The sequence below is a fragment of the Ostrea edulis genome, chromosome 6 (assembly GCF_947568905.1).
Source record: "Ostrea edulis chromosome 6, xbOstEdul1.1, whole genome shotgun sequence".
Taxonomy (NCBI): domain Eukaryota; kingdom Metazoa; phylum Mollusca; class Bivalvia; order Ostreida; family Ostreidae; genus Ostrea; species Ostrea edulis.
Genome location: NC_079169.1, coordinates 82,006,535 through 82,029,278, shown reverse-complemented (window position 1 = coordinate 82,029,278; position 22,744 = coordinate 82,006,535). Strand labels below are relative to the sequence as shown.

At 34.0% G+C, this 22,744-nt stretch overlaps 1 protein-coding gene across 34 annotated transcripts in view; it reads right to left on the bottom strand.

Moving 5' to 3' along the window:
• LOC125646259 (diacylglycerol kinase beta-like) overlaps positions 1-22,744 on the bottom strand; it is a 100,437-nt gene that overhangs the window by 10,344 nt on the left and 67,349 nt on the right. For 15 of the 34 annotated variants that reach the window (XM_056140955.1, XM_056140963.1, XM_056140969.1 and 12 more), the window contains 12 exons: positions 22,499-22,510; positions 17,081-17,197; positions 16,871-16,969; positions 13,570-13,638; positions 12,439-12,462; positions 10,080-10,171; positions 9,632-9,706; positions 8,533-8,708; positions 3,204-3,373; positions 3,048-3,112; positions 2,539-2,629; positions 2,059-2,272 (listed from right to left, as the gene is read on the bottom strand). In XM_056140955.1, the coding sequence (XP_055996930.1) occupies positions 2,059-2,272; positions 2,539-2,629; positions 3,048-3,112; positions 3,204-3,373; positions 8,533-8,708; positions 9,632-9,706; positions 10,080-10,171; positions 12,439-12,462; positions 13,570-13,638; positions 16,871-16,969; positions 17,081-17,197; positions 22,499-22,510 (1,204 nt within the window). The remainder of the gene's footprint in view (positions 1-2,058; positions 2,273-2,538; positions 2,630-3,047; positions 3,113-3,203; positions 3,374-8,532; positions 8,709-9,631; positions 9,707-10,079; positions 10,172-12,438; positions 12,463-13,569; positions 13,639-16,870; positions 16,970-17,080; positions 17,198-22,498; positions 22,511-22,744) is intronic. The other 19 variants (XM_056140970.1, XM_056140965.1, XM_048872464.2 and 16 more) reach the window with 3 other exon arrangements.

The following is a 22,744-nucleotide window of genomic DNA, read 5'->3' as shown; positions in this document are numbered from 1 at the left end:
TTTACATCTCTTACCGACCACATGCACAAATCATTAAGCAATTTTCAAAAGATATGGCATTATAAAATTTCATGTTATTGGTAATTCATAAACTGATGAAAAAAGTAAATGACACTCAGATTCTCAGGAAAATTGATCCTCAAATTACTGGTGATTGTTGGGAATTATACTTAATTTGTGCAAAAAAAGAGTCTCTCTCTTTTTTTTCTTCATCAGAAACTTAATACAAAATAAATTAATGTACTACATCTGATACATTTTGATATTGCACACTACCTAAACCATTTATTTACTGATTCAGACAGAAAAAAAAAATCAGAGGAGGAAAAAACAAACAAAAGAAAAAAAATCTAAACACAATTTCATTATTTATTGGAATATCCAAAAGTATTATGGGAAATAAATAATAGGTGTTGCACATTCCCAAATGCCCTAACAATATGAAGAATATTTATATACATGTGTCATACTTGGAATTTGACCTTGTTTTACAAAAGAACTTACAACTAAGACTAAAATCTTTTGTAATTTATTCTATGCTTTACGTTAATTAAATTATGATTTTAATGTAAATAAGAAGTATGATATTACAAAATTAAGTTGACAAGTTTTTAGAACTATATATATAACATTTCTAGTCTCTGTCGTAAGTTCTTTTGTAAAACAGGGCCCTGCATGGTTTCTTTTGTCTTTTTAAATCTATTAAAATATATCACAAATTTGCTTTGAATTCATTCACTTTTTTAAAATTTCCTTGTAAATTTTAAAATTACAGCACATGCTTTGTTTTAAGAAATTGCAGATATTTAAGCAAACCATAAACTACCCCATACAAAAAAATATTTCAACATTACTTGATTATAATACTGTAGAAATTAGAAAAAAATCTGTAGATACATACCTATCTAAGATAGAAAACAGTAAACTGCTTCATGAAAAAACAGTATGTAAAAAATTTACACACACAGTCTAAACAGACTAATTATTAAGGCTAATAATTATTCAGTAATCATTTTGTGGGATTTTTTTTATACCTAAAAAGCTGTAACCTAGTTAGAGACAGTAATTAATCTTCCCCCCAAAAACTGAGAGCTAGGATTTCCATTGCTGATGCACCATGCCATATAATCAGAACTGTGCAAAATCAATAAAACAGACAGGCCAGGTACAATATGGAAAACCAAGATCCTGCCGATTTTTATTACATTTTATAACGACTTTCATGTCAAAATGACAAATTGTTTATAGTTCTATTTAGAAGCTTGTCAGGACCAAACAGAGCTTTCTCAATTAAAAAAATTGTTGCCATGGCAATGTGATGATTATAGAATGGTGGCAAAATTATTTTTGATGAACAGCTTAAACGCTGATAGTTTGTGCGATGCATGTGACAAAATGCTTCCTCCTGTGTGCAATTTTTTGAGATTTGTAAATCATAGTAATAGACACAGGTCCAATTAACTTCTCTACAATAGAGAGTCCAGATAAGAACAGCCAAGCTAATAGATACACTAAATGAGGTCCCCATAGCTTCTTCTCTTGGCCATTAATTGATTCTAGGCCAAATCTGCAGAAGAGTCTGACGACAATTCATTACTACAGCTGTTTAAGAGAGGGGTGTTCCTGAAAATAACTCGTGTTTACCCACACACTCCTTTTATGCTCTAAACGACCACATTCACAGTTATTCTAAGGTGTGCTTGTGTTTTGGGATAAAACACTGGTTGCTTCACAACTACCTCTATTTTATACTCTCTAAAAACTGCACGTTGCAAAAAGGGCCCTTAAGTATTTTAGTTCTAAAGTGTGAACTATAGAGAACATCCCTCAAAATATTAGAGCAATCTTGATTGTCGTTAAAATATTACAGTCAATCAAAGATGACAACCAACTCATGATTGGTAATCATGACCTTTTTCTTTACAAGCACGCAAAAAATGATGTAACATTTTTTCATTACAGCTTTTTTGAAAAACATTTTTTGGATAAGATAAAGGTCCTTTTTGCTAGGAATGGCTCAATTATAATATTTGATACTTTCACACTGATAACACAGACCTTGCACAGCAATGGCAAGTTCTGCTGAAGACATGCTGCTGGTAGAGAACTCCCTGTCCTTGTCCTTCTTGGCGGCCTTCTGAGCTTTTCTGCGCTTCTTTTGGCTGGGGTTGTCTCCCCATAGATTGGTACCACCGTAGATACTTGGAATATTTAAAAGAGCAATACCCTCTAACCTGGGTCCATTGGCTAAATCTAAGGCATACCCATCACACTAAAATAGACAAAACACACTTCAGTGAAACAGCTAATTACCTAAAAGTATAACAATTCCAGGTGAATTTCAATTATTTTACACAAAATGTTCATTACAACATTAAAAAAAAGCCTTTTAAAAAACATGTAGTTTTTTGCAAAAATTCCATGACTTAATCTAAATACTCTTCTGTCAAGCATCTATACAAGAAATCTCCATTATCAAATCAACGATCATCAAAATAATAAAAAAATCATTCAAAACTTCATTTCATTTTTACATACCATTATGTCGATTTCTTCATGAAGGTTTTTACATGTGGCTGATAAAGTCTCTGAGGTGTAAAATTCAAAATACCACATCTTATTTTTCATCCTGAAATATTAATAGAAATTGCAATCAAAGAATGAAAAAGGCCATGGCATATTTAATGTGGACCTTGACCTACACCAAAATTTTATTAAATGGCTCTCATATGAACTATGATTTCTCCATTGAAAGAGTGGTGCACGCTCTCAATCATTTTAAAATTAATTTTTCCGAGTCTTTTCTGAAATAATAATAGAGGTGTTTTCTGTTTTATCAATTTAGAAAAAGCAATAAAAAGAAATAAATAAACAAAAAAATAATTGACAGATAGTTTCAATCTTTCATTGGTGAAATCACTTCATATGAGATGTTTAAAATTTGGTGAAGTGATCCTCATTTATGAATCTTTTCAGATTGAGATTTAAAAATAATTTACTTCATAAATATCAGCAAATCTAAGTTACAAAGTTAATGGAAATCCTACCGGCTATTGAATTTTTCAGGATGTTTTTCTCTCATTAGATGGAATCTGTGAGCGATAGATGCATCCTGAAAACAAAGGACAACATGAATTTTCTCCCATACACAAGATGTACAAACTCTCATCAAAGAAAGACAACTGTGTTAACTGTGTACTTACAACACCAATGGAAAAATAGTTATTGATGATATTGCATGGAATGGGGTCCCCCTCCTCCTCTTCCTCTCCCTCCTCCGGTTTACTAAACTCTATCTTCCACCTGTCCATCATAATCTTCGTACTCTGAGAGACCTTTTGAAGAGTCTTCACTGGATTTTCACCGTCATAACCTGCAACATAGCAGATCAATTTATAAACAATTATATTTTCTTGCTGCTGTCATACAAACTCAGACATATTTAAACACATACTTTTTTCAACTGCAAAAATAACCCTTCACATTGGATATATAGTTCCATAATTTTTAAAACACTTGAAAGTATGTTACTATTTTTTTTTTTTCAATATAGAGGTTGATATTAAAACTTTTGAAATTAGTAAACTATTAAAACAACAGATGAAAAAGAACAACTGAGAACTAACAAGCAAAACTTGTGGACCTGCTTCTCTCATTTTTCTGACTATACTGAACAACATCATTATGGGGTCTAAGGCCAGAATGAAACAAGACATGTTTGTGAATCACCAATGTCTCTATATAGAATTATGGTATCCAAAGAAAGGTCTTATCACAAGGAATACACATGTGAAATATGAAAGCCCTTTTACTAACTATTCAAAGTTATGGTCAAAGTTTATTTTTTTTCAAAAGTAGGTCTGACAATTTGACAAACTCCGATATCAAGGTCAGGAGGTCAAAAATTTTGGTACTTAAAGAAAGGTCTTGTCAAATGGGAAACACATGTGAAATAGGAAAGCCCTATCACTAAGTATTAAAAAGTTATGACCATGTTAAAGTTTTCAAAAGTACAATCATACTTTAATGTGAAGATAACAAAGTAAAAAAAAAAATGAATGAACGGTCTTAACTTGTCACAAGAAATATGAAAGCCCTATCACCATCCATTCAAAAGTTATGGCCAAGGTTAAAGTTTTTGCAGATTAACAGACAGACTAATACTATACATATATGTATGTCCCCGAATCAGCAATTACGGGGGCATAAAAAAGGTTACGAAAGAAATGATAATGACCCATTTTAAAACATTATTAAAAGGCATTAACAAGAGGCCTATGGGTCACATATTTAAAGATTTTCCCTATATATTTGCATGTAAAACTTTGATCCTTATTGTGGCCCCAACCTACCCCTGGGGGCCATGATTTTTACAAATTTGAATCTGCACTACATCAGGAAGCGTTCATGTATATGTACACTTTTCTGGCCCAGTGGTTCTTGAGAAGAAGATTTTTAAAAGATTTTCCCTATATATTTGTATGTAAAACTTTGATCCCCTATTGTGGCCCCACCCTACCCCTGGGAGCCATGATATTAACAAACTTGAATCTGCACTACATCAGGAAGCTTTCATGTAAATATAAACTTTTCTGGCCCTGTGGTTCTTTAGAAGAAGATTTTTAAAGATTTTCCCTATATATTTGTATGTAAAACTTTCATCCCCTATAGTGGCCCCACCCTACCCCCGGGGGACATGGTTTTAACAAACTTGAATCTGCACTTTGTCAGAAAGCTTTCATGCAAATGTAAACTTTTCTGGCTCGGTGGTTCTTGAGATCCCCTATATATAAATATGTGAAACATTGATCCCCTATTGTTGCCCCAATCCCGTGCGGATTCAGGTTAGAATAGGTCCTTAGTACCCCTTGCTTGTCGTAAGGGGCGACTAAATGGGGCGGTCCTTCGGATGAGACCGCAAAAACCAAGGTCCGTGTCACAGCAGGTGTGGCACGATAAAGATTCCTCCCTGCTCAAAGGTAGTAAGCGCCGAACATAGGGCAGCCCTTCACCGGTAATGGTGACTTCTCCATATGAATGAAATATTCTCGAGAGGGACGTTAAACAATATTCAATCAATCAATAAATCAATCAATCAATCATTGTGGCCCCATCCTACCCCCGGGGGCCATGATCTAAACAAACTTGAATCTATCTTATACCAGGAAGCTTTCAGGTAAATCTCCATTTTTATGGCCTAGTGGTTCCCGAGAAGACTTTTATGTAAGTAAGAAAATATAACAAGATGCCCACAGGCCTTAGTAAGAAAATATAACAAGATGCCCACAGGCCTTATCGGTCACCTGAATACTAGTGAAAAAGTATCACTACTTCCATGGGCTATAAAATCTAGAAATTGTTGTCCTGTTCTGAATATCTAAGCTAAATTCTAATGTTCAGCAACAGTATAAAACAAGATGTGTTCTTCAAACTTCACTGCCCTCAAAAGTGCATGCACTGATGAAAGGCTTTATATGATAGGTGTATTAACATTAAAACATCAAAATATATGACTAATTTGGACTCATCCTAAAGCCATAACCCTGGGTTATGAAATTCACCATTTTTAGTACATCCTTTTCTGCTATGTAAAGAATATAAGCCAAAAACTGTCCATTCTGTGAGAGAAAGAACTGATCGAGGCCCATAGGGCTGAGATCAGTTCTTTCTCTCACAGAATGGACAGTTTGAGGCTTATATCCTACTTAAAACATTACATCTTTTGTTCTAAGAATGGACAGACTCAGGTATTAAAACCCATTGATGATGATAATTATGAATAAAGCTATTTTTGAATAGTCTGGCAATATAACAAGTCTTGCGTAGAATTCTGTTTCTTTTGTTCACTTATTGGACAGTGTCAGGTAAGTAGTCTTCTACTGCAGGTTTTATATTCACTCTTTGCATAGTACTGAGCCATATCAACATGTCTTCCTCTGATGGGGAGAGCATTTTCATTGCACAATCAAAAAGGATTTTAGTGAAAGTACTGCAAATATTATCTTAAATGAGTGTTATATTCTGGATATGGAGGGTGAGAAAGTTATGGAGCCAAATTTTGATCTGAAAAGCATTGTGTTTTCGAATATTTGGATGAGGAAATAATTAATGCCAGTCAAAAAAAACCCAATACGCCTATCTCATGAAATGAAATTATTCATGAAAGCAAAAATGATAATTCAGAATTAGGATGTATGCTAATAAAGAATACAAATGCCTCTGAATCCAGCGAAATTCAAATACAGTATGGAAAAATGTCTTTCAAAATTTAAGTTTTGATGCAATATAGTAATGGGCAATGGAATTTAAAAATTGTGAATGTTACGAGTTGAAGCAGAGAATTCTACTAAAGGGAAATATCGTTTTTAAGTGTTTCAGTGATTTTTCCGATATCTGTGTTGATTCTTACTTGTAGGGAATTTAAAATTAAATTTGTAACTCTTTGACAAATGTATTGTCTTCCTCTTATTTTCAGCCTACCTGTAGACGTCTATTAAGTTATTGGGGTTTACCTGGCACTGTCCAATAAGTTGACAATTACTGTCCATTATTTTTAAGAAAGGACAATATCTGTCCATTCTTAAAAATAATGGACAGCAATTGTCAACTTATTGGACACCTACAGGTAACCTTTTTCACTACAAGTGGACTTTCTTCTATACAAAAAGCCTAAAATGACAAAGGATTGCACAACAAAAATGTTTTAATCCTAAGTATGCATTTAGATTTTATACAGTACATGTATCAGCAAACTTGCACATAAATATTATATACTAAGTTTGGCCCTACCCTGGGGTCAGAACCCTTACTCTGGGGATCATCAAATTTACAATTTTGGTAAAAGACTACCTGCTCTATCCATTCAATTTCAATTTAGTATAAATAGCACTAAAGAAGATGTTATTTAAGTGTTTTACAAATTAACACTTTATAACAAGTTTGGCCCCAACCTGGGGTCAGAACCCCTACCCCGAGGATCATGAAATTTACAATTTTGGAAGAGGCTTTCCTGCTCTACGTCACTATGCATTTAGTTTTTCTTACACATGTGTGGTTCTTCAGAAGATTTTAGAAAATTGGTCAATTTTGGGCAGTTTTTGCCCTACCCCTAAGGCCCCAGTGGTGCAGGAATCCTGAAATTTACAATTTAAGTTCCCCTTGTTCCAAATATATTTCATACCAAATTTGAAAAGAATTCGAATGATAGTTATCAAGAAGAAGTTAAAAATGTCTATTGTTCACACATTTGATAACTGACCATTTTGGCCCCACCCTGATACCAAAACACCTACTCCTGGGATCATCAAATTTACAATTTTGGTAAAAGACTACCTGCTCTTTCTAAATATCTATTTACTTTCAATTTAGTATCAATAGCATTAAAGAAGATGTAATTTCAGTGTTTTACACATAAACACTATATACCAAGTTTGGCCCCGCCCTGGGGTCAGAACCCCTACCCCAGGGATCACGAAATTAAAAATTTTGGTAGAGGTCTTCCTGCTTTACATCACTATGCAATTAGTTTTTCTCTCATGTGTGTGATTCTTGAGAAGAGTTTTGAAAATTGGTCAATTTTGGGCAGTATTTGCCCATCCCCTAAGGCCCCAGGGGTGCTGGAGTCCTGAAATTTACAATTTATGTCCCCCTTGTCCCAATGATGCTTCATACCAAATTTGAAAAGAATTGGAATGGTAGTTATTAAGAAGTTAAAAATGCTCAAATGTTAACGCATGATGCACAACAACCAATTGCAATAGGTCACCTGAGTTTACTCAGGTGACCTAATAAAATTTTATTATATCATCTTCTATAATTGGCCAAATGTCTTAAAAAACAGTTGAGATCCCTACCCCTAAACCATATCATATTCTTCCTGCTTATGTCAAGGCACATTGAGTATTATGATTGGCAAGGGGTCATTCCAACTCCCACCATTTCATTACTGGTCAAATGTTTGAGATCCCCATTCCTTCACTACATTTTCTTGCTGCTTATGTCATGATGCAATGAAGTGTAGGTTGGGCAAGTGTACTTGGGTATTCTTAATTCCTCACTTCCTCCATTCATTAAGCCTTACTCATGCAGAAGTTCTATTTTGCTTTATTAATGTATGATTTAGTTGTCACTCTGTTGATCTTAGCCTTCTGCATAAAATGTAAGAGGAATTCTGGGAACCAGGTTTTCATTAATCAGAAAAAGTGTGCTTTTTATCGAAATGGCTGGTTGGGCCAGAGTAAAGGGGGGGGGGGATTAAAAATTTGAATGCTAATGAGCTAGCATTTCTTTTAAACCTACCCAAAGCTTTTTACACCCTGATCGAATGTTTTCATCTGTTTCAACTTTAAACCTTCATCTAATGCTACGACCTTTGACCTCCCAAAACCTTCATAGGAAATTGTGGCTATTTAAGTTTGGTATGATTATACAACAAACTACTGTACATACATTAGTGATTAGAAAATAATAGGATACAGATGGCTATAGTTTTGAGAATACCCAGTGGTTATATGCCCATTATGTTACACATACCTCCTCCCCATCTCAGACATCTCGCTAAGTCATTCCCTGTTCCCAGGGGGAGAACAGCAACAGGGGGACGCTCGGTGAGGCCCATTTTGTCCATGGCATCAATGAGCCAACCCACCGTCCCGTCCCCTCCACACACCAGTATACGGGCACCTGGAACGTCCTTGTAGAACTGCAACCTGTAGCGCAATCAAGCATTTCTTAACTATACCAAAGTCAAAGGTATATGTGCTGTATTAACCAGCATTTTGTTCGATGTTAAAAACCAGTATGATAAAAATAACAAGATTCGACAATTTCGATAAGTTAACTTGCATAATTTGATTAACTTATATATATGTAGCTTGATATAAAACACTTGCTTTTTTATTCCTATGATAATATCCAAAGATTACGGCATACACAACTTTAATAAAAGAGGCCCATGGGCCACATAGCTCATCTGAATCACCTTGGCCCCTATGTTGATCAGCTGTTGTCATTTTTTAAAATAAATCTTTAGTCCCATGAAACATTTTGACCCCATATTTCAGGTAGATCTTTCATATCTTATGGCAAGAGCTTTCGTTTCATATCATGTCCTTTTAACTTGTGACCATGAACATTGAGTTTGAGCTACTTTTAAGAAATTATAACCTATCAAGTACATCTGGAACTATCTAAGGTAGGGATTTCATATTTCTTATTATATATTCTTTATTGTGAGACCTTGTGACACAATGGTGTTTGATCTTTTGACCTTGGAGTTTGACCTACTTTTAAAAAAAACCTAACTTATTAAATATATTCAGTGATTCTTGAGAAGATTTTTATATGACCCCACCGCATTTTCGTGATTATCTCCCCTTTGAAGGGGTATGACCCTTCATTTGAGCAAACTTGCATCCCCTTCACCCAAATAAGCTTTGTACCAAGTTTGATTGAAATTGGCCCTGCAGTTATGGAGAATATGAAAATGTGGAGTTTACGGACAGACAAATGGACGGACAAAATATGATCAGAAAAGCTCGCTTGAGCCTTCGCTTCGGCTCAGGTGAGCTAATAATAAGGATAATCTTTTTTGTTTTGCAAACTTTATCTAATAAATTCAAGTGCTATTTACCCCTGAGTCGGCCCGTGCTTGATCATGTCATATACTTGTCTTGGATTCAGAAGATACTGGAACTTTCTAATTAATCTGTGGAAAAACATGAAAAATATCAGCATTGGTTTGTAAAGTATCATAAATCATACATAAATCATACATATATTGATAATACATGAATCGGTTCACTACCTTGTTTATCAGTTGTTATTTTTTGTAATTTCCCATATCAGTTTCCTAATCTTTGTGCACAAGTTCATATATGAGGGTATTTACAGCAAGAAGTTTTCCTATTTGATAGAACTTTTTATCTCACAATGAATACTATACTTTACTATTTCTATAGAAAAACACAAGTAACTTTATCATATTATATATAGTCCTTTACAGTATGACTTGTGTGTTTCAGATGCCTGTTGGATTTGGTAGTATTCACTGAACATTACCATCTCTTAATCAGTCTTACTTTGCACCCTGCTTTCCTCCACTCTTGGGATTCACAAACACAAGCAATGGATGAGATCCTGGGACAGGCGAGATTTGAAACGAACTTTGACCCTAAAATGTTTGTAAGAAATCATGCATCAATTGCAAATTCAATCATGAAATTTTGTTGTCATAATCAATCGTTGAGCATGACAAAAATGAATAAGCTAGATGTAGTAGATTTAGATAATTTTCTCAGGCAAAATATCTGCCATTCATAAGTTCCATCATTTTACACACTATGCTGGCAGGTACAAATGTACTTCACAGAAACAAGAGAACATGTCAAGTTTGAAGCTCAGAGCTTTTCTGTATCAGAGGTGCATCTAACAGTATATACACCTGGAGTCAAAGAGGAAGACAATAATATAATATGAAAAGCACTTTCTGTGAATAGATATAACTGTAGAAAATATAAAGACAATCAAAATAAATGTTTTACCAGAGAGAGAAAAAAAATTACAATATGTCATACATGTATCTGCAATAATAACCTAGTAATCTTACAAATGAGCCATCGAAGCAGGAGATACAATTAGCATTTCATACGATTCACGCTCCCTGAATCCGGATTAAGTTACTATACGATTCACGCTCCCTGAATCCGGATTAAGTTACTATACGATTCACGCTCCCTGAATCCAGATTAAGTTACTATACGATTCACGTTCCCTGAATCCGGATTAAGTTACTATACGATTCACGCTCCCTGAATCCGGATTAAGTTACTATACGATTCACGCTCCCTGAATCCAGATTAAGTTACTATACGATTCACGTTCCCTGAATCCGGATTAAGTTACTATACGATTCACGCTCCCTGAATCCGGATTAAGTTACTATACGATTCACGCTCCCTGAATCCAGATTAAGTTACTATACGATTCACGTTCCCTGAATCCGGATTAAGTTACTATACGATTCACGCTCCCTGAATCCGGATTAAGTTACTATACGATTCACGCTCCCTGAATCCGGATTAAGTTACTATACGATTCACGCTCCCTGAATCCGGATTAAGTTACTATACGATTCACGTTCCCTGAATCCAGATTAAGTTACTATACGATTCACGCTCCCTGAATCTGGATTAAGTTACTATACGATTCACGCTCCCTGAATCCGGATTAAGTTACAATACGATTCACGCTCCCTGAATCCGGATTAAGTTACTATACGATTCACGCTCCCTGAATCCGGATTAAGTTACTATACGATTCACGCTCCCTGCATCCGGATTAAGTTACTATACGATTCACGCTCCCTGAATCCGGATTAAGTTACTACTTGGTTTACGTTTCAATAATCTAAATCAGGTGATGAAACTGCACACGAGAAACTTTTGCATACATTTACACATGTAGTGAAAGGCACGTTCCACACCTAAGGAAATTCTTTTTGTGCCTTACCTTGTACAGAAGTTCTCTAAAGGGAAATAACTTGCATGCATCTCAGAACTTGCATGTGTATATCAATTAACTATTAAATGGTATTTTAACATATCTGATATAAATAGGTACCGGTAGTTTAATTGAGACTGAAAGCCTTCATATAATCACAGTAATTGTAATAAATTAAAAGGAAATTCAAAACCTACGGTAAATAGAAAAGCATTATGCATATTTTTTTAAACGTATTATGAAGCTATAAAATGTTTCCATGAATAATCAGCTAAAAAAGAAATTACTGTCCTTTAAAGATTAATTGGTTTACATGGTTATTTTTCTATGAATATACACATGTATATAAATTAAAGGAATTCAAGCAACAATTAGGGTATATCAGTCTTGGGTTTATTTCAACACACAAAATACATCAAGCAAACTCCAGAATTACAGGTATCTTCAGAGGAAGCAGACGTTATATGCGACAGACAATTTTACGACAAGAGGCTCACTGACAACATAGCTCACCTAAGTCACATTGTTCTTCAAGAGATCCAAAGTTTGGGATCCCAAACTGTGGCCCTATTTCAATTTACTACTCACCATTGGATTGTTCTTAACTACAAGTCTTAAAAGTTATCTTAAGGTTGGTAAACTGTAATTGTTTTGCAAATGGAAAGATTTTGAGTGATTCCCAAGGAAAATGAGAATATTTCAGATGATCCCAAAGGGATTATGGCCATAATTCAAACAAAATTGACCGTATGTTCCTTTATCAAAGGATGCTTTGTGGCAGAGTCAGCTGAAGTGTAAAAGATCACAGATGAACAAAATGACAATAGAGAAACTTTGACCAGAAAATTAAGCTTAAGTGAGCTATAAAAGAAACAGAATTTAGTTAGGATATCTAGGAGATTGATCAGTGCATTCATTTTTACACAGGCATTCACTTACAAAATATAAACTTTGGTCTATTTTCTAAAATACAAAAATAATTCAAAATTCACACTGTTGTCCCTTCGTTTTCTTAACAACACTCTACAGAAAGTCATAATACATGTATCTTTATCATAAAATTTAATAATTTTAGAAGTTGATCGCAATTTTCAAAGTTATGTACATGAGTTAACAAAAACATTTTTAAGCTTGTTTGTACCAAGTTTTGAATATTGTACTTTGGTGGCATAATTTCAATTAAGTAAGCAAATAATTCTTTTTATAAGTTTTCTTTTAAAATTGTCAATTCTTACACTTGTCAGCTTAATTTGCAGTTAGTTTTTCAATATCAATGTTTTGAACATATAAGCAAAATCTTAATTTTGTCTAAAAGTATTGAGAATTAAATTACTGATAAAAATTGAAACGATTAGAGTAAGCAACTGTGTTTATGCATCATGGCAGTTTTTAATCAATAGAGCCTTTAATTGATACAGTTCAATAACAATCTTTTCTGCAAATCAAAAGGTTACTATGATTTAACTTTCATACTCATCAAAACTGGAATCTAAACAAGGCACAAACATTCCATACTATTCATAAAACATGCACATTCAGAAGAACAATACCAACATGCAAAAATTATTACATGTGATTAAAAATACAGAAACACCATTCCACTAAAATAATCTTAAACTAATATGACATACAATTCAAACAGGAAAAAGGAACCCTTGGACTTACAATTGGTGTTATCAGTGTATATGCTAGACTTTTTCATGACACATTACACAAGTCATGCTAACATAACTTCATTGGACTGAATCAAAATTTGTCATTATAAGTCCCACAACCCAGTACCTCCAGAATTGACTGCACTAAACTGTTTATAAACTGCAAATATCCTATACAGACTTAAAGACTCTCATATTTAGTGAGATTTTTACAAAAATTAACACTCAATGAGCTGTCAAACACGAGGGGAAGCCAATTTCTGCTTCCTAAATACAAAAGACAAAACTAAATGGACCATATCTTAAAATATCCATTCAAGTTTGTTAACAATACAAAGTCCAAAGTATCATTGTTCTTGCTTTGTAAAATACACAGGGTTAAAATAAACACTAAAAAACAAAACATATATCTTACCGAGCAATCAAAGGTCGCTGAATCTGATCGCTGTAGTTCCTTCTTTTCATTTTTTCCTGACCTTGGACCCTGTAAGACAAAACAAACACATGGTTTTCTCAATGCCAGGACATAACTTTATGATAATCATACAAGGTTATTTATAGCAGACCATTGAAATTAGATGTGCTGGAATAAGTCATTACAGAGCACTCCCTACAAAAACCATGCCTCATGGTTGTAGAGCTGCTTAAATCGAGGAAGCTGAATTAGTGGACATATATTATCAAAATACCATTACCTACAAATTATGTATCAATTCATAAATCATTGACAAAAAGATCAGAAAACAAGCAGATGTGAAAATCACTTCATTTACAAACCCTATGGGTAGCAACCCCACTAAACCTTGGTCTGTTAATACACAATTTCTAACTTGCCCAATAGTTATTTCCCTTTGTTGAACTCTTATGCACAGTGGGATACAAAATATGTTGTCATATTCATGTGGTGGGTATAAATGTTTATTGCTGCATTCATATATTGTCTAAAGGATGATTACCAGACATCATGCAACTATCAGCACTGCAGGGACATACAAATTTAGTAAGTTTATGAGTATTTGATAATAAAATAGCTTAAACAAAAACTGATAATCACCATCTGTCTTTGATTAAAGTATCACTAATGTAGTAGAGGAAATAAATAACTAGAAATGTCCTTTTAGGACTAATACCCCCCCCCCCCCCCCCCCAAAAAGGGACACTATATAATGGATATATAAAAACAGACTTCCTCATATCAAACAAGAAGTTGTCTAATCAAATGGTCATCTAGTAGATTTCTATATCATTTATTATTGAAATTGTTGCTTTAAAAATATCAGTGAATCAATCAAATATTAAAATAATTGAAATATTTACTGTGACACTCAATATAACACTATACCAATAAATAGGATTTTCAGAAAATACAATTGTTTATTATCATTTCTCTTAATTTGGTACAATGGTTTAAAAATTGCTAGAGTATATATATATAGATATATATATAAAGCACTAAATAATCACAACTAGGTACTGAAAATTTTCGCCCCAACCCGGGGTCGAACCAGCGACGTACGGCACCCACCGCCTAGCAAGATTGTCAAACCAATGCGTAAGTCCACTCGGCCACAACGACTTACGCATTGGTTTGACAATCTTGCTAGGCGGTGGGTGCCGTACGTCACTGGTTCGACCCCGGGCTGGGGCGAAAATTTTCAGTACCTAGTTGTGATTATTTAGTGCTTCATATACCGGTATTAATTAATTGATTTTCACATGTATCGTTTAGATCCTAGGGGTAAACGTAAGGTTGGGTGTTATAATTGTTTGTGCTTTATATATATATATATATATATATATATATATATATATACATATATACACACACACACATATATATATATATAATATATATATATATATATATATATATGAATATACAGACATACAGACGGACATGGTGATTCCAAAATACCCACACAAATGAAGGGTATAATAATTTAATTTCTATTAATCTAATGGCCTAATTCAAACAAATTAATCTTAATATGGTCAGTTTAATGTTTACGCTTTCATAACTTTTATCCTTATTTAAAGGGACTGATTCACGATTTTACCCAAAATTTTGTTTTTCACTTTTAATGATCAAAATCTGCTGTCTAATGTGTTTGAAAGATTTCACATGAAAATTAAGGTGAAACATCATCACAGAAGCTCATTTTAGAGAGTTTATTATTTGTTTTGTAAACAAAGATTGCGGTATGCTATTGCTTATGAATTTTTCAAAAGAAATGGATATCGATCAAGTATTATCATATCTCTCATATTTCAAGCATTTTTGGGGTGAAATGTGTCATCTAAAAGTTAAAATTTGTGACTATGCAAAATTAAGATGCATTATATTACAAAATCAATAGTTCACTTGTTTGTTTGTTTACATAAAAAGACTCGAGTCTTTGTTTACATAACACATATTTAAGGCTAAAATATTACATTTATTCTTGCATTCAGAAGGTCAAAATTTTGGCTGTCAACATTAAATGAGCTATATTTCTAATGTTTAACACCAAAAATGAAAAATATTTTTATCAAAAATCGTGAACCAATCCCTTTAAATAGCCAGTCTATACTATATGTATACATCTTGTACCCACCCAAGCAAACTCCCCGTCGAGGCCTCATTACGTCACCTACGAATAGACCTCTCCTATGTGACGCACCACAATATACAGATTTGTATATTGTGAGTCCGCGATTATCACGCAGACAAATTACACTAAAGAAGTTGTTCGCAGTTAAAAGTTTGAAGATATTAATATTAAGAGCATTAATATAAAAGTATGGATTTTATTTTAAACATAAAATGATCAAAATATCATTAAAAAGTAGGGAGACTCTGTTCAAATTATTGTGTAAAGTAATGAACTTGATGTTTACGTTCTTGTTTTGAAAGTTGTTTACGTTTGACGTTATGTTTTTTCGTCATTCTACAGTGACGTCACAGTATACGCGGCCTAAGAATTCGCTATCCCATAATGCCTAAGTGGAAGAGTTTGGTTTGTGAGCAAACGAACTCTGGTGGAAGTTTGCCCACCCAAGCATTCAACACAATACTGAACGTACCTCCATCAAAAAAGAGCTCATATCTTGGAAATTGTGTATTGAAACACCACCCAAACTTTATTTCTATCTGCCTCTATATAACTGTTTATTACATTTTCAACAGTGAAATACTATAATTTATCTATTGAATAAAAATTATATTTTCAGTGTGAAAATAACTGATTGTGATGTCATGTTAACTGATTGTGACATCACATTGTGTATTACAATACATCCTTTTAAAAGATTTGAAATAATCATTTTCTAAAACCAAGCAAAATGCAATAAACAGAAAATTCAATGTTTGTAATTGGATATGGGATTTATTTCACTTGTGAGACAGGCTTTTTTTTATAACTTCACACCCGTGAAAATATTTTTAAAAAATCCTGTCCGACTCATGAAATAAATTCCATATCCAACTACAAAGCATTGAATATCCTCTATACATTACATAGTAATACAAAATTAATGTAATTTTCAGCTCCTTAAATTCACAGACTAAAACTTTCAAAGCCAAAGGGCCAGCCATTATAAAACTTACATTTCCAGGTCAATAACACACTGGGATTTGAATATATTCATGTCTTGAGTTACAAAGTTATAGGTCAGTAAAGATTGTGACCAACAGATGGATTGTGGTCTCCCCCTGTAATGCCACACTTCTCTCTTACCAGCACTGCTGGGCAGATGGATGTTGGAGGAAGGGTGTGCTCTCTGAACTCCCCCAAGTCACACTCGGGTTTCACTTGAGAAGTGCACTTATTGTGCAGCTACAAAATTAACACTATGTTAATTAGGATGAAATTTCAATAAAAGTTCTTACCCAATTAAAATTTAAACTTATTTTTGTAAGACACAGTGTATTTTAAGACTGTACTTACAGATACATGACACCATCGGCAGTGCACTCCTGTAAGGCCATTGTATGTCTTGATGGATTTCTTACACTTATCACACTTTCCTGGACAATTACCTTCCACCCAATGATGGTTCAGAGTCTATAACAACAAGGATCATCAGTCAATGAAACATTTCCTGTCAACAGGAAAACAAAAATCAGATGGTTGCATTTGAAATTTGGAATCGGTATATATATGTATAATAGATTGTACATGCAAAGATACATAATTCTCCCATCCCTCTCATGCATCAAACACAGAACCTCAATACCAATAAATACAGCAATATTTCAAAACACAGAACCTCAATACCAATAAATACAGCAATATTTCAAAACACAGAACCTCAATACCAATAAATACAGCAATATTTCAAAACACAGAACCTCAATACCAATAAATACAGCAATATTTCAAAACTTTTAAGCTATGGACTTTTCAATTCATAACCACTGTATTCTGTAGTAATATCTTTTAAAAACAAATACGGTACACAACTATAAATCATGTGAGACTAAAAATCTTGTGTTGTGGATAAAGGACTTGGGTCTTTTTAGCAGCAATATTTTACAAGAGGTCCATGGGTCACATCGCTCACCTGAGCAGTTGCATTTTTACTTGTAAAAATATATGCCCTAATCTTGCCACACAAAACATGGAGTGAACAAACTTGAATTTGCACTACATTAGGATATTTGACTTTTTAAGTCCAAGTGTTTCTTAAGAAGAATTTAAAGAAATTTTCCTATATATTTCTATTAATATGTAAAATTTTAAACCCCTCTTGTGGTCCCATCAAGATCCTGGGGGTCATGGTGTGAATAGACTACACTACATATGAATGCTTGCATGTTAATTTGACATCTTGAACCCTTGTGGTTTTTCAGAAGATTTTAAAAAAAAAAAAAAAATTATTTTTAGATATTCCCATGTAAAACTTAGAACCCCTAGTGTGGTCTCCCCTGAAGTGTGAACAACTTAGATCTACACTTCATGAGGGTCGATGCTTGCATTTGACAAACTGTATCTTTGTGGTTCCTGAGAAGACTCTTAACAATGCTCTTATACATGTATACAGTTCAATGGGTATTTTCTGCAGGTGGAAATTTTTGTGATTTCATCCTTTAAAGGTAGCAAATTATATTCTGCATTTCCAATTTCTGCAGTTGCATTCTACCTTTATACATGTATAACTATGTATGTATACATATATAATTTATGGCCATCCTGTCTCCAGGAATTAAGATCTGAACACACTTAAATATTCACTATATCTAGGGAACTTAGATCTTCATTATATTCAAGGAAGCTTCTAAGCAAAGCACATGGCTTTTCTGGTCCAGTGGTTCCTAAAAAGATTTTTTAAAGGCCCACCCTATTTTTAATTATTTCCCCTTGTAAAATGGCCCTCCATTATACCAAACTTGAATCCTCTTTACTAAAGGACGCTTTGTGCCATGAAACTGGCTTTGTGGTTTTTCCAAAAAAGTAAAAATTTGAAAAGTTTACCTACAGATGACAGATACCACATGACCGATGGACAAATTCCAATCAGGAAAGGCTACCTAAGCTTTCAGAGTGAAATTTGCATGGTCCTCCTAGCCAGTGACTGTAGTTAAATGTGCTTAACTTCTATCATTAGTTTTACATGAAAAGTGTATTGGTGACACTCATTGAATTCTTCTGAAGATGAAGCAGAGAAGTTTAGTTCAGTTTCATTGTAACACACACACATACATGTATAAATTTGGCATCCAGAGTTTTAGAATGAATTGAGGGTGCATTAAAAAAGATTAAAGATGGATAGTAAAAGTATTAATTTAGTGTGTGAACATATAAGACAGGAGGGGGGGGGGGCATGTTTTATTAAAGAATATAAATTATACCTTTGATGTTTGCAAACATGGAGAAAATCATCCTTAATGTTAAAGAAATCATACAGCACATGTTCATGCTATTCAAATGAAGAAATATATAACTGTGAAAAATGTATATTAAATCTAATAGTAAATGTGCATTCAGCAATCAAAATCCATAAATATCAATTTCTGATGTTAGAAAAAAATGTTTTGTTTGATGATTGATAATGAAGACTAATTCACAGATACATGTATTACAGCACTTAAAGAACGATCTCTAGGAGGAAGTTCCCAAGAGCAATACTACTATAGTAACTAAAAATGACTTGTAAACTGGGAACTCCCACTCTAACAATTGGCCGCATTGCTCACCCAAGTCACCATGGCCCTACTGTTCTTCATGTCGTGATTTTTTATAAGATTTTATTTATCATTATTTCTATGAAAAATCTGACCCCATATTGTGGCCCCAACCTGGCACCAAAGAGTCACAACATAACTGGATTTGAAGTACTATACCATGTAGATGCCTCAATACCAATATGACTAACATGACCTTGCTGTTCTGAAGATTGTCAAGGTCACATGGTCAAAGATCATAGTATAACATGAAAGGTCTTGCCATATGAAATCCATATACAAAATATAAAAATGCTCAACCTTAAATAGTTCAAGAGATATTGAATAGGTTTTCTTAAAAGTTGGTCAAACTCCAAGGTCAAGGTCACTAGGTTAAAAACTTTAGTGCCAAAAAAGTGGTCGTCACAAGAAATGCACAAATGAAATATGAGAGCCCTATCACTCAACATTCAAAAGTTATAAGCAAGGTTAAAGTTTTAGACAGACAGGACAAAAACAATATCACCCCCCCCCCCCCCCCCCCCCCCCCCCGGACTATAGTTGCAGGGACCAACAAAAAAACTTGAATCCATATAATTTGAGAACACTGCATTTTGATGATTTTGTGTGGGCTTGCTTATAACTCTTCATATTAATATGACAAATTATGGCCCTGCTGTTGTTGAGATGAAGATTTTTAAAGATGTTTCCATATAAATTCTTATGTAAATTTTGATCCCCTATTGTGGGCCCGCTCTACTTCCAGCGGCCACATTTTGAAGCTTGAATCTGCACTACCTGGGGATGCTTGCACATTAATATGACTAATCATGGCCCTGTTGTTCTTGAGAAGATTTTAAAAGATTTTTTTTCTACATATCCCCTTGGAAAACTTTTATCCCTATTGTAGCCCCATCTTACCACCATGGGCCATGATTTGAACAAATTTGAATTAAAAGATGCCACAAAATTTTTACCAATTCTTAATATCTCAATTTCAAAAAGGGTGTGGCACTTCGTTTGAAGAAACTTGAATCCCCTTTGCCCAAGCATGCTTTGTGACAAGTTTAGTTGAAATTATCCCTGTGGTTCTGGAGAAAAAGTTGAAAAGGTTTAAAGTGTATGGACATACAGACGAATGACTGACAAAAGGCGATCAGAAAAGCTCACTTGAGCTTTTAACTCAGGTGAGCTAACACATAATGCTAAAAAATGTTACTTCTGTGGCAAGATCATGTTATAAGTTATGATTTTCTCCCATTGTCCAGAGGTTCTGCATGAATATTAACCATCACCAGGGATGCATTCCCCAACAAGGAGAGACAATTCTACCAGCTATGTATACATTTGATATCCACTAATCAGGACAGTAAAACCAGCTACCTCCTACATTTAATTATCATGCTTGTATTCCTCTCTCTTCACAATATTAAAGGATCATAAAGCTATTTTATGATCACCTTGCCATTTCATAGTCACAGAGTTTTGAGATGGTCCCCCATGGATCACAACAGAAAGGACAGTGAGCTAAGATAAAGTGGATTCTCCGTATCATGATCCCTATCTATCCACAACAATGATAGAGAGGATAAGAATAAAAAGAATCCACACCAATGTCCATCCATTTCTTCAACAACCATAGCAAGGGGCAGGGTTAATAAAAGTCAAGTGTCCACTCAAATCAACATATATCCTACATAAATGACATGTGAGAGCAAGATAAAGTGGATAGTCCACTTCAATCTCCATCTATCCTCCAACAATGAAAGTGAAGACAAGAGTGGATAGTCCACTTCAATCTCCATCTATCCTCCAACAATGAAAGTGAAGACAAGAGTGGATAGTCCACTTCAATCTCCATCTATCCTCCAACAATGAGAATGAGGACAACAGTTGAGAATTCACTTAAATCTCCACAATAATAGCAAGGGCAAGGTAAAGTGGTGAAGCCACTTAAATGTCCATCCATCCCTCCATGATAATACTGAGAACTGTGGAGAATCTATCTGTATCTTACCCTTCCGCAATCAGTGTCACTATATATTCGCCTATAAGTCTGATTTTTGGGAGTTAAAATTTGGTCCAAAACTCTATGTCCGACTTACAGGCAAGTCCTAAGAAGATTGGTATTTTTCTGGACGGTGTAATGTATAGAATAATTTTTAAGACAACTCCATACTCCAACAATTATACATGTACTTATTATATTTATGTATTCTTAAGATTATGCATAAAGTACAAATATTTAGTACATATTTTAATGATTTTATTTATCTTAAGTGTATATTATTGAAATTGATTTGTTGAGCAAATGAAGAAATATCGGCACATTTCTCAAAATATTATTTGAAACAGAGGTGAAAATATTAGAGCATTGATTTGAAATTGTCAACAGATTCTTGCAAAAAGTTATACCGACTTCTAAGTGGGTCAATGGCAAATCTCTCCAAAATAACCTAACTAATATACAACCGACTTACAGGCGAGTATATATATGGTACTTGATTTGACACATATTATTTTACACACCTTCACACTTTGTTGCATGACAATATAACAATCCTATTCTGTATCTTTATTCAAAGATGATAACATGTAACAGAAAATGATGAGAATTACCCCCATTAAATCAAGGTCATATAAAATTTGATTTACTGACTCCAAAGTCATTTACTGGTTGTCTTTAGGTTATGAACATTACATATATACGTATATAGCCGACTAATATCACATTACCTCTATTCACAGACAAATGAACCAACCAAAGAAAATGCCAGACATGGTAAACCAATATACTCTATGAACATTTCATTTGAAAACTTCCTTAAAAATCCCTTATTGTTACAGAATTTAAATTACCTAGGCTCAAACAGCTCAGCTTAATCCCTCAATGTTACAGAATTAAAGCACCTAGGCTCAAACAGCTCAGCTTATAACCCCTCAATGTTACAGAATTAAAGCACCTAGGCTCAAACAGTTCAGCTTTTGCAGGAAGTCTTACAAATGTAAAACTAAACTCAGTGACTGAAATAGCATGGTAATCATAAAGTGTTCTTGAATGACTAGTATTTACTCTAAAGCATTGGCTCCACCTCATCCCAATCCACAACATAGATATATGCACAGAAAAATCAAGGCATTCAATAAAAATCTCAACCAAGGATATGTAAAAGTCTAAAATCAGTGGACAGCATGAATTTACCTGTGGTCGATCCTGTTTTAATGAATAGGTGTAAGTTAGTGGCAAAATGAAGAAGTGTTTTTGAAGTATAAATGAAAGTCAAGGCCATATGAATCATACAATCATAAAATAATGGTTACTGTATACAGGGAAATATTCACCCTCGTTGTCATGGGGAAAATTTAAGAGTGGGCGAAACTGTTTCTCTCATATCTCTCTTTTAACACAACTATGTCTGGGCGAATTTAAAATAGGGCAAAACTGTCT